The sequence below is a fragment of the Bombus vosnesenskii genome, unplaced genomic scaffold (assembly GCF_011952255.1).
Source record: "Bombus vosnesenskii isolate JDL3184/JDL3185 unplaced genomic scaffold, Bvos_JDL3184-5_v1.1 scf7180000013289, whole genome shotgun sequence".
Classification (NCBI taxonomy): domain Eukaryota; kingdom Metazoa; phylum Arthropoda; class Insecta; order Hymenoptera; family Apidae; genus Bombus; species Bombus vosnesenskii.
In genome coordinates, this window is record NW_022882942.1 from 374,359 (window position 1) to 386,450 (window position 12,092).

General features: G+C 46.5%; 1 protein-coding gene across 2 annotated transcripts in view; it reads left to right on the forward strand.

Moving 5' to 3' along the window:
* The first annotated feature begins 4,026 nt into the window (after positions 1-4,026).
* Positions 4,027-12,092, forward strand: part of LOC117232471 (homeobox protein prospero) — a 41,139-nt gene continuing 33,073 nt past the window's right edge. Inside the window, exons 1-3 of one of the 2 annotated variants that reach the window (XM_033491821.1) lie at positions 4,027-6,808; positions 7,765-8,250; positions 11,693-11,847. In XM_033491821.1, the coding sequence (XP_033347712.1) occupies positions 4,265-6,808; positions 7,765-8,250; positions 11,693-11,847 (3,185 nt within the window). In that variant the 5' untranslated portion in view covers positions 4,027-4,264. The remainder of the gene's footprint in view (positions 6,809-7,764; positions 8,251-11,692; positions 11,848-12,092) is intronic. The other variant, XM_033491822.1, reaches the window with a different exon arrangement.

A 12,092-nucleotide genomic window follows, 5' to 3' on the forward strand; every position in this document is an offset into this window, starting at 1 on the left:
TCTGCTCGATATAACATATATCGACAATGGGGTCACGAAAGCTTCTCGAACACATCGCCACGTATACACGGTTCTCGCGTGTAATTAGCCCGGCGTGTCTACTTCCGAATCGAGTTGGTGGGAGAGTTCCTAAAACCATTTCCGGCCGGAGCACCTTTTTATTCTGAGCGTCCCACGCGTGACGGCACAGGAGGGAAGTGGCGATCAAACGTAGGAAGAACAGACTTTACTGACCCCCCTCGAAGCGTTACGTTCTTCGAGGCAGGTACGATCGTAGACGTTATCGAGCTTGAGACCATATGTCACTCTTTCAACCAATAAGAGTAAGATAATTATTGCCGGGAAATAGTATCCCGGAACAAAATGTCTTTTTTTCACGAGAAATACACTCGAAAATATGCTTAGCTAGTACAATCGTATACGTTATTCTGCCACATGTCGATACAAAGCGTTTAATAAGAAATATTTTCGATACACATTGCATTTTCGATACACAGAACAAGATATAGAGATTGTAAAAAAATAATCTGCGAAAGCAGAATTCTAACTGTTTGACCATCTTCGTTGCATTTCATTCTCATTGATGTTCGCGATCTTATACGCATAAGAACAAGAACAAGTTTCTATTATTGGACTTTTTTACTTATTTATGCATTTGCTTATGAACGAAAATGCGTTAGGAATGACGCAGACACTAGTTACGACGCAAATTCGCTAGATAGTGAACGAAAATGTTAAATTTTCCAATTGCAAACGAGATGCATCTTTTCGTTTAAAGCGAATGATTCAACTTTGTTAAACGTACGTGATAATGAAATTTTGGAATAGACAGTCCTCGACGTATATAAACGTTCGCGGAACACCATCGTGATAAAAGACAAGTGAGAAAAAAATAGCAAAAGTGGGAAAGGAACACGCGATGGAAGTAATCTCTGGCGATGCCAGAAGTGGCAAGTCCTAATTCAATTTTCATTCGGCTCCAAGTCCTTTGTATCGATTCGACGGGGTAAACAGAAACAGTGGATAATCGTTATTCAATTAGATGCATCGACGAGGCAAACGAATAATCGATGAATTCTAAGCTGCTGATTTCCAACCCTCCTTGCGCGATCGCGCGAACACGAGAGAACAGTAGAACTGGAAACGAGCGTTCGCGCTCGCGCGCCCGCATACGAGTTCTGCTCGTACCGGCCGAGGGGAAAAAGTACAACGATTCCATGCTTTCACCAATTCGCCGCTTTTGCCACGTGTTGCTATATACGTATTCCTCTCTTTGAGCCTTCTTGTCGCTTCGTGAGCCACGCGTATATATACGTCTAGTCTCTCTTCGTCAATATACGTATAGGGGCGAGTGCTCGTGTCCTCGAACGCAGGCGGCTCGTGCGTAGGCAAACTATGGAATATGTCAGCCTATTGAGCGCAGGTGCTTTAAGCTGCTCAGCTGTTGCTTCGAATCTCATGTACATTCGCGCGGCTGTGTATCACGTTGATATTGGTGCACACTAAGCATCGTACCGTATCGGCCATCCGCGTGCGTGCAAACGCTGAACCGACTCACGTGTTCACCCACGCACTTATGCGTATCGGCAATTGAATGGTGAAACGATCGGGCCCTCGCCTCGCCGCGAGCACCGTCGTCGCTCAATGAATTCGTTGAACAACCGTCGATTATCATCCATCGACGAAGTCGTTTCCTGAGAACGATGTCGTGGAAATAATTTACCCTTGTTTGGAGCGAAGAACGTTCGCGTTAACGTTTTACCAGGTCTACCTTTACTTATCGTCGAAACTTACTAATCGGAATACGTACTCGTGTTGCTTTCGAGAAATATTATTGTTTTACGCTTTTATAAAATATTCACGGATAAAAAAAGAAATAGTGACATCCTAAACAACATTAAGTCTTAACTCATAAATAACTCGAAATTCGTGTGTATTCGTTATATCGTAGCAACGAGAATATAGTATCTCAAATAAAAGATACCTACACAGATATACGAAACAAAAGAACATCATAAATCGATAGTCAATTTTATATAAATTATACGGCGGATGAACGATACACTTCTAGATAGATACAATCTAAAAAAAGAATCTGAAAGGATCTACAGAAACGTTCGAATGGACAACTAATAGTTTAAGACGCAAAATCATTTCTAAAAGAATGTAAGCATATTTGAATCATTAAGGAAACAAAGCTTTGGATACAATTTGTCTATTAAATCAATTAGAGGAATAGAATTTTCTAATAATATAGTTTCTGCACAACTTTTTATTCTTAAGTTCGATTAAAACAGACAACGCATCCAGTTTATGACGGAGGATTACTGTCAATTACTTTTTTGTGCATCTTTGTCTTCAACTATCGATCAACGACAGGGTGTAATTGAGAAAGAGTCGACTTGCCGGAACTGACTACGTTCTGAATAAGAAATTCAATACAAGTAATTTTCTTATGGTCTTTCCACGGCCATCCTCGTCTTCGACAAATCCTGCAGTTCGCTGTACTTGCAGTTTTTCTCGCTAGAACTCTCGGCAGAAGACTTCGGCAGACAAAGTTAAACCATACCGTTCCCGCTACCGCTCTATTCCTCGTCTTGTAGTCATGATCGATTACTAGTATTTTTAACTGGTAACACTTGCTATTCTCCCCGTGAACATTCTCTTACGGTTACGTGACATGATCGTGCATTGAACCGGTATACTTATCCCAAATATACGAGACCTGACAGAGGAAAGAATGCTACTTCCTATGTAAATCTGTACGATTTCGATGGCTATATAAAACGCTGATGAATTATAAATCATCTAGTACGTAAGATGAAACGAATATAATTCCGAAATACCTTATCAACGAAATCAAGATAAGATTCACAATGAGAGATAAATAAGTTTTTTTTTTTTTGATAAAATGACAATTACGCTTTTACTTCTTTAGAAATTTAAAATTTAGTACGTGTTAAATATTTCCTCTCTGAAATTTTCTCCATCTTTTTCTCGATTTTCTCTACTTACAACGAAATCATCCTTTCCTCGTAATTAAGTCGGTCTATGTCGTAAAATGAAGTGAACGGCAATCGTATATAGAGTCTCAGACGTTTTTATCTACGGAAGTAGAGAGCCTATATACGGAAGGCGTTTAAGCTAAAATACGATTCACGATCGTAACTTCTCTAAGTATGGAGTATCGATCGTGTATCACTATGTACAAGCGTGATCGAGCTTGGTGTTTTTCTTTTTCTTTTTTGTAGGGGCAAGATAAGTAATGCATATCTTGGTGTGTTTGTGTTGCAGACGAATAAGAAGAACCGCGGGAAGGAAAATCGAGACGAGGGAGCGAGGGGCACCGAGCCCTTTGGCGAGCTCGAAGGATGCAGCTCCCAGGCGGGAGCACGAGAATTCCGCCCGCGAGATCACCGGCCTCAGTTCTCGTGATCATCAACGGAAGTAACATCGTATCGACTGTCACGAAGAAACGTAACGGCAACGGTAGACATTGTAACGAAAACGACGGACCTGGTACGAATAGCGGTAGAGACTTAAGGAAAAGTAGAAACAGTCCCGAGAACGAGCCGCGTCTCCTTAAAAGAAATCGTCATTGTGAGACGAGGACGAGTCGCCGACACCGAGTCATCGAGAAGCCCCAGCTGTTGGCGTCAGCTCCAAGGCGGAAGGAGCGGGGCGAGGAATAGTGAAAAGAAAGTAGAGAAAAACCGAGGAACGACGGAAGAAGAGGAAGAGGAGGCGCGAGAGAAGGAGAAAAAGGTGAAGAGGAGGAAGCAAGAGTTCGTCAGGAAGGAGAAGGGTGCCGACGTCGTCGTCGTCGGCGGCGGCGGCGGAGGAGGAGGAGGAGGAGGAAGAGGAGGAAGAGGAGGAAGAGGAGGAGGAGGAGGAAGAGGAGGAGGAGGCGGCGGCGGCGGCAGAGAAGGAGGAGGAGAAAGAAGAAGAGGAGGCGGCGGCGGCGGAAGCGCGACGGAGGAGAAGGAGGTGGAGGAGGAAAAGGAAGAGAAGGAGAAGGAGACGGCAAAGACGAAGAAATTCGAGAGGGGAGAGTGCCGGCGATCAGAGTGGGGAGGACAAGGTAGTAGAAGGAACAAGGAGAAAAGACGGCTGTGGTAGGGGAAACGGCGAGAATAGAGTAGAGAAACGGAGGCAGCGCGCTGAGCCACGAGGGGCTATTCGAGCGAGAAGGGGAGGGGTGACAAGGAACCCTGGCGGGGAGGGGACGCGGAGGCCTTCGGGGGGCCGACCAACCAGACGGCCGATGATGTCATCGGGGGAGGAGACCGAGTATTTCGCCCCCTACGGAGCAACTACGGAAAGCAAGCAACAGCGACTCCAGAAGAAGCAGAAGCGCACCAGACAGCGCGTGGACGCCGGCGAGCCGCGCAACAACTACTCGAGTATACCGCACTTCACCTCCCGGCCATCCTTCCACAGCGGTGGTCTGTACGGTTCTATCTTCGGCGGCAGCGGACCAACGCACCAGCAACAACAACAGCCACAGTCGCAACAACATCATCAGTCGCAAGCGCAACAACAACAACAACAACAACAACAGCTTCAGCAGCCTCAAGCTGGAGCGGCAAGCAGTCAAGGTCATTTAAGCACAGCTACCACGGGTCCTAGCACTCAGCAGCATTCCGCCCACGCGGCTTTTGGCTTTTTCGGGGCACCGGGTTACGGCCCCGCCAAGATGTTGAACGAGCTACTCGGACGACAGGTCAAACAGGCCAGTGACGCTGGTGGCTCACCGCCAGAGGGCGGCCACGGAATGACTGGTGCCGGCATGGACCCCGCTGCTAATTTGCAATCCGGTGCTGTAGTTAATTGCGACGATCCCGCCACCGCCGAGCTCACGCAGCACATGCTCCGCGATATACTCCAAGGGCGCAAAATCTCCGCGCTCGCGCTGCAAGAACAGCCAAACAACAACAACAGCATACACAGTAACAACAACAACACCACAGCGGATCTACTTAAATCTCAACAACAACATCATCAGAGCCCTCAACAGCATCAACAACAAAACAGTGATAGTGCACGTAGTGGAACAGTGCAGAGTGGTGGAGAGGAAAGTGGTGATGGAAATAACGTCGTGAATAACGCGAATCACAGTGATCGTGATACGGTGATGCCGGGCGATGCCGAGGATAGCGCCGAGGACGCAGCCGCAGCCGCACGTGCTATGGAAGAGGCGTTCGCCGAAGCTGGTATGGAGCCCGGAGCCAACCTCGATGGATCCGATTGCGAACAGAGTTTACCTCCCAGTCCCACGCAACCAAGGTCGGGGTCCGTTTCCGTCAAGGAGGAGATACAGGACTCGTTAAACATCAAACGCAGTCCCAGTCACTCTCCTTGTCCGATCGTGCCCAAAACGGAGACCAGCTCGCCAACCACGGAAACGAAGCGCGCTCGCGTCGAGAATATCGTCAGCACGATGCGTAGCAGTCCAGCGCTTCAAACTGCCACTGTGAACGGTTGCAAGAAACGTAAACTCTACCAACCCCAGCAACAAACGGTGCATCACGTCCTCCAGCACGGTGTTAACGATACCATGATGGACGACGAAGAAGAGAGCGAGGAGGAGGAGGATCCTTCGACGATCAGGCAAAAACGCGAGGAAAAGGATAACCTCCAGACGCAGCTGAAAAAGTTGCACGAACAATTAGCCGTGATGCAGCAAAAGTACAATGAGCTTACGAGTAGAATCGATTCGGACGCGAGCGAAAGCATCGGTGCTCCCTTAAGTCCTCAGCCACCGCTCAAACCACCGCAACCTCATCCACCGCCGTACAACGGACTCCCGGCCCTCCCAACCGAACACCCACACGCCGCGGCAGCCGCTATGTATCACATGGGACAGAAACTCTACCTCGAACAGCAACAAGCTGCTCTGGAGAGAATGAAGCAGCATCAGGAAGCTACTGTCAGGCAACAGCAGCAGCATCAACAACAGCAACAGCAGCATCAACGACAAAGTTCTCCACCACCGCCTCCGAGTCAAGCACAGCAACAGAGTCAAAGCAATACCGGCCCGTCCACGCCGCAAACACCACAAATGCAGCCAGCCAGTACGCCTCTTCAACATAAAGAATTCCAGGAAAGGATAAATGTTTTTAGAAGTACAGCGGCCGCAGCTAGCTCGTCGGGTCCTCACATAACCGACGAAGATCTACAAAGTTTGTCGGATACGTTGAAAGCAGAGATCACCTCGTACTTGACGAATTTAATCGACAAAGTGGTAACAAGGTTCATGCAACAGAGGAGGTATCTTGGAAATCAAAGCGAGGCGGCGCAAGTCGCTGCCGAGCAATTAAACAAGGACCTTTTGTTGGCCAGCCAAATACTCGAAAGAAAATCACCCAGGACGAAAGTAGTAGATAGAGGAGCACCGCAACCACCCGGTGGCCCAAACGGGCCACGGGGGCCCCACAATGGCGGGCCCCCACCTCCACAGTCTACGGGTTTCCCACAAATCGGGTCCATGGGTGGTGGTCCTCATGGCCCACATTCTGGCCCCACGGAAAACAATCTTAACCAAATGAATCAACTGCCCTCGCACGTGAGGTCGTGTGGCAGGATGTTTCAGACGCCAAAACCGCCAACGATGTACAGCATGGCCTCTATGCAGGCACAGCAGCAACAGCAACAACAGCAACACCAACAGCAACGCGAACATCAGCAGAGAGAACAGCAACAACGCGAGAAATATTGTAACTTGAGGGGCGACGAGAGAGAAAGCAGGGACTCAGAACAGAACGAGGCGCTCTCCCTCGTAATGACACCGAAAAAGAAACGTCATAAGGTAATTATCTACTTTCTATCTTCGATAAAAATACCGATATGTCATAGACGACCGTTCGTACAAGTAAATTCACTTGTTGCTTCCTTGATAAAAGCTCGAGTCTTTGATCTATAATCGATTATATCGATTGTTATTACAACTCAATATAATTCCAAAGAGTATTCTATAAAGTACGATGCATCAATGAAAATATTTTAAACCCATAATTTATGCAGTAAATTTCTATTTATCGATAATATTATTACGTACGTATTTATATCTGTAGTATCAAGTAGAACAAGTAAAACAATTTCACTGACGAAAATTTCAAATTTTGTTATTTATTATGTTAACATTGTATGTTCGTTAATATCGATAAAGAAGATAAAAAACTGAATTACCACTGCTTTGGATTCCAAATGTACAATTTATATCGATTATTTCATTCGTCGATACTATCGTACACGCGATATTAAGTAGTAGAAGAATATAATTTCATCGACGAGTATTTCAAATTTACTATCTGTACCGCCAAGTTTGTTCGTCAATGAGAATGTATAAGTATTGTTAATATTAAACAGAAGAAAAGAAAAGAAATGAATTTCACCGATACATATTTCAAATTTATAATTTGCATTTATAAATTTGTAATAATTTTGTTCGTCGATATCATTGAATGCTTAATATAACGTAGAACAAGAGACTGAATTTCATCGAGGAATATGTCACATCTATAGTTCACGACAGTAATTTTATTCATCGATGCATTGCATACTTGATATTAAGTAGTATTAGAAACTAAATTTCACTGACGAATACTTCCAAATTATGAATGGTAACGTTGACTTTGTATACTTGATGCAAAATAGCATCAAGCATAAAAAGAAAGCATAATTCCGTTCGTCAGTGAATATTTATTAGTTTTAAGTAGGATAAGAGACTGAATTGCACAATGGTAAAATCGAGGCATCAATTAGTATTTCCCTCCACAGGTGACGGACACGAGGCTGACGCCGAGGACGGTGTCGAGAATCCTGGCCCAGGAAGGTGGCGGTTCGCAAGGAGGCAGCGAAAGTCCACCGCCCCCGCCTCCACCGAGATCGTATCATCCGCCACCACCGATGCTGCCAGTGTCCCTGCCAACCAGCGTAGCGATACCAAACCCGAGTCTTCACGAAAGTCAAGTGTTCTCGCCGTATTCACCGTTCTTCAACCCTCATGCGGGTCACCCAGGCCAGGTACCACCTCCGGGGCCACATCACTTACCCGCGAGTCCTCCTGGTGGAGGTGTAGATGTCAGGGATTCGCCTCCACTGCCCCATCCGCCATCTATATTGCATCCTGCCTTATTGGCGGCTGCCCAGCATGGCAGTCCAGACTATGGACATCTCAGGATGGACAGCAACGACCGGCCCAACGACTGCAACTCCGACGACATCAGTTACGACGGGATTCAGCCTACAATATCCTTTTCTAATACAACGTCGTCGAGAAAGAAAAAGAAAGAACGAAAACCAGAAAAGCAAATAAAAAAAAAACGTTCGTCTCGATGCCTTTGGTAGACGAGAGTTGGAGAACGTCCAGAACGACGTGCCTCAAACACGAGGGGTAGGCCATTTGTGTAATAGTTAGCGAACTGTCGAAGTTTCCGCTCGAAAACGGATATCTCTCTGTTTGTTGGAGCAACAACAACACGCGCGGAATCTCCGTCGACTTTGTACCTCTGGTAATATCGCGAAGGGACAGCGAGTCTGAACGTTCTCCAAAGAAAGTACGACGGAACTTTCGATATTAAATCGGCAAGTAGCGTACGGTCAGGACCGCGCTTTTAAAGAGCTGTATAAAGAGACGAGCGAAAAAACGAGCGTCAAAAAGTGGTAGGAAGGCGAAAGAGTTGATGACGATGCTTAGGAATGTGTTTTTTTCGTTTCTTTTCTCCGTGTACCTTTTTTCTTCTTTGCCTCTGTAGAAGGGAACACGGGCGCGTGAGAGAGAGAGAGAGAGAGGTTGGAAACTTTGGAAAACAACGCGGATTTCTACGAGAGAAAAAGGCAGACCCGCCAACAAGGAGAAGGAAATCGGCAGATAGAGAGTAGAAGGAAGAGTGGGTGGCCACGGGGAGGCTCAGACGAATGTTAGATTAGTTTGCCACGGAGTTAGGCTAATGTTGGCTGCACCTACGAGTAGAGTTTGTCCGGCAACAACGCGCGAGGTCGAAAGTTCTTTGCCTACTCGGCCCACCCTCGGCCTCGAGACTCACCCAACTTCGCAAGCCAATAATCTGTCCCGCAATTTCGGAATTTAACCGCGGAAACGAGAAAGAGAGAGCGAGAGAGAGAGAGAGAAAGAGAGAGAGAGAGAAGGCGGTCCGCCAACTTCTCCTCGCTAACGTCTCCTCAACTTATCGTAGATAAGCCACTTCTACTACTTCTCCGACCGTATGAGAGAATTCACCGTAGAAACTCCATTTCTACAGGGTCAACTTGCCTCCAACTATATTCCTTACGCTAGATCGTCCAATATCGAATTGTCAATTAAACCATATGGTTTTCGCATATCTCGTCATTTTCCCGCCTTTTATCCAATCGAGTCGATCGTTCTTCGCAAATGTTCTTCGAATATCCTTTCGTTTTCTCTTTGTCTTCTTTCTGCCGTTTCTCTGTTCCATCGATCATCGACGCTCGTAGTGTCACGCGCTCGACGAAGGATAAGAAAAGAACACTTGGACGCGTTCCCTTCGATGGAAAACCGGTCACGCAAAACAGCCAGAGATGTACGCATCTACAGAGCGGGGAGGCATCGGTGACCTCGTAGTACGCTTTGACTTCGTAAAAATAGCCGGCGAACGGACGAAGTTAAGACACATCGTTCTCTACGATCGTCTGAAAGCGTGATCAACAGGCGCGAAAAGTTCAGCAGCTAGATTATCACGCATGACCCAGCCGGGTAAGGTAGCTCCTCGCTGTGGCCATTGCTGCTCTCACACTTACCGAAAGCACTGGCAAATATATCGAAGGGACCTCGCGTTAACCAGGAAAAAAAGAAGTCGCGCGGGGGCGTGCGGTAAACGCGTCGGCAACGATGCAACGTCGCTAGAACTGCATCGGCGTGTGTTGGTCCGGGTCGTTCGATCGGCAGCGCGGCGTTCTTTGCCGCCTTTTTAGTCGGCCTTTGATGTAAAATCAATGGCGCATTTTTTTCACTCCCTCCTCTTGGGGTAGGTCGAGCGCATGACCGCGGCGCAACCTGCTGTTCACCACTCGCCTCTGGATTCACCCTTGTCTGTTGCTGTTCCTACCGGCCTTCGACGTATCCAAATATGCTTTTCACGCTGCTCGACTTTCTTGGGCGAGCTACGTTCACGGCCGAACGTGTTGGTGAACGTTGGTGAACGCTCATCGCCGGGGCTGGTGAGTGCGACGATAGGGTAGACAAACGTTTCGGTATACAGGCTTGGCAAAGAAATTGTCGATTATCGAATTTTCTTCTATAAAAAATTAACATAACGTATATGTTCATGGTAGTGGGTGATGTGCGAAACTGGCAAGAATGCCTGAATTCGAGTAATTGTAAATAATTTTAAGACAGTTTCTTCCATTCCATACGATAGCGAGTGAATACGTATTACCATTCGTCTTCACATCGATTCGTAATGACGTTATATCGATAATTTCCTTTGTATTCATAGATCTTCTTTCCATCATATTCGTTTTTATATTTTCTCGATGTATCCCACTGGAACGATTCGTTAAAATCAAATCTCACGTGGATCTTCCGTCGATCAAAAATCACCGGTGACTTAATCGTCATCCACCTCGACAACATGTACCTATAAACGCTATATCGCTCGCTTTCTTTCCCCGTCTTTCCTTTTCAGTGTTCGAGGTGTGCCGATTACATAGCATAATAAGCACGAGACACGTAGGTGCGGGCCGCGCGTTGAGAGGACCAGCTCGACTAATCCAGGGGTGGCTACACGCCGGAATAACCCTTATTACTGTCTGGCATCTCGTTATCGCTCATCGACGTTACCGCAAGCGCAAAATGCGACGCGCACCACGCGTGCACGTTTGATGCGTACGGCTACACTTGTCGACTCGTTCGCTCGTGAACGGAACGACTTCGCTTGTACACGCTGAGAGTTCGCACGCTGACGGTAACACCAATGACGATAGACGTCCGTGAAAATTGTAAACGTTCCGCGCTTTTCCCGTCTACTCGCGGAATTAGATGGCTTTCAGCGGATCGAGTATCCGAGAAAAACGTTGCACAAATTTCACCTGATAGTAAGAAACAAGTTCGTTATAGGGCTGTCTTCGTTGATAATGTCTTTGACGATGAATTTATTCGCATTAACTTTCAATTGTACTCGTCTCGGTTAAGGAACAAACAAGAGACGAATTTTCGGTTTGTTCGATAGGGGATGGATTTCTTCGAGAAGCGTGCCTTAAGGGATGGACGAACTGCGGCAGATCGAACACACGGATTAACCAAATAAGAATGCGATGAAACCACATGAAGAGATCCTATTACCGATAAGGAGTCGGTAAGGCTTCCGTTGAGGATACGGCCAATCGTGGGTCAACCTCGGTGAGAACGTTCGAGCCCTACTACCCTCGCGACATCCACAGCTTGTACGATTTCTAATCCAATTTGATACGAAGGAAACACGATTAAGTTTGAGATATTTGCGTACATAGGAACAGATTGCCGTACAGAACGTCCATTCTTCGGATCGACGACATTACTTACGCCTTTATCAAAATCCATGCCTCTTCCTTTCTCTTGATAGAGAGATAGGACACGAATTGTGATAGAATCGACGAAATATGTTCGAAACGTGTTAAAAATTCATTTCAATGGTCGTTTGACAAGCAAAAGAGTATTTCCTTAACCACGGTGAACTCGTCAATGCTGACACCGATACATCTGAGGAAGGCGAAGCTGATGTTCTTCTGGGTCAGGTACCCGTCCTCGTCCATCCTCAAGATGTACTTCCCCGACATCAGGTTCAATAAGAACAACACAGCGCAGCTGGTCAAGTGGTTCTCCAACTTCCGGTGAGTACAGCGACATTGTATCGAGAATTTACGGTTAACCACGGAAGTCGAAGGATTGTTCCAAAGTTCGAGTAACGGTTAAGATTCCGTAGCATATGACGCTGAGACATTGTATAACCACGATATCTTCTTCGTGCGTTTTAACACGTGCATGTTCAGATTTACCAGTATAGAAATTTAACGAATTACGAACATCGATTAAGGATCTTACATACGTTACGTAAGAATGGACTCTTAATCGTAGT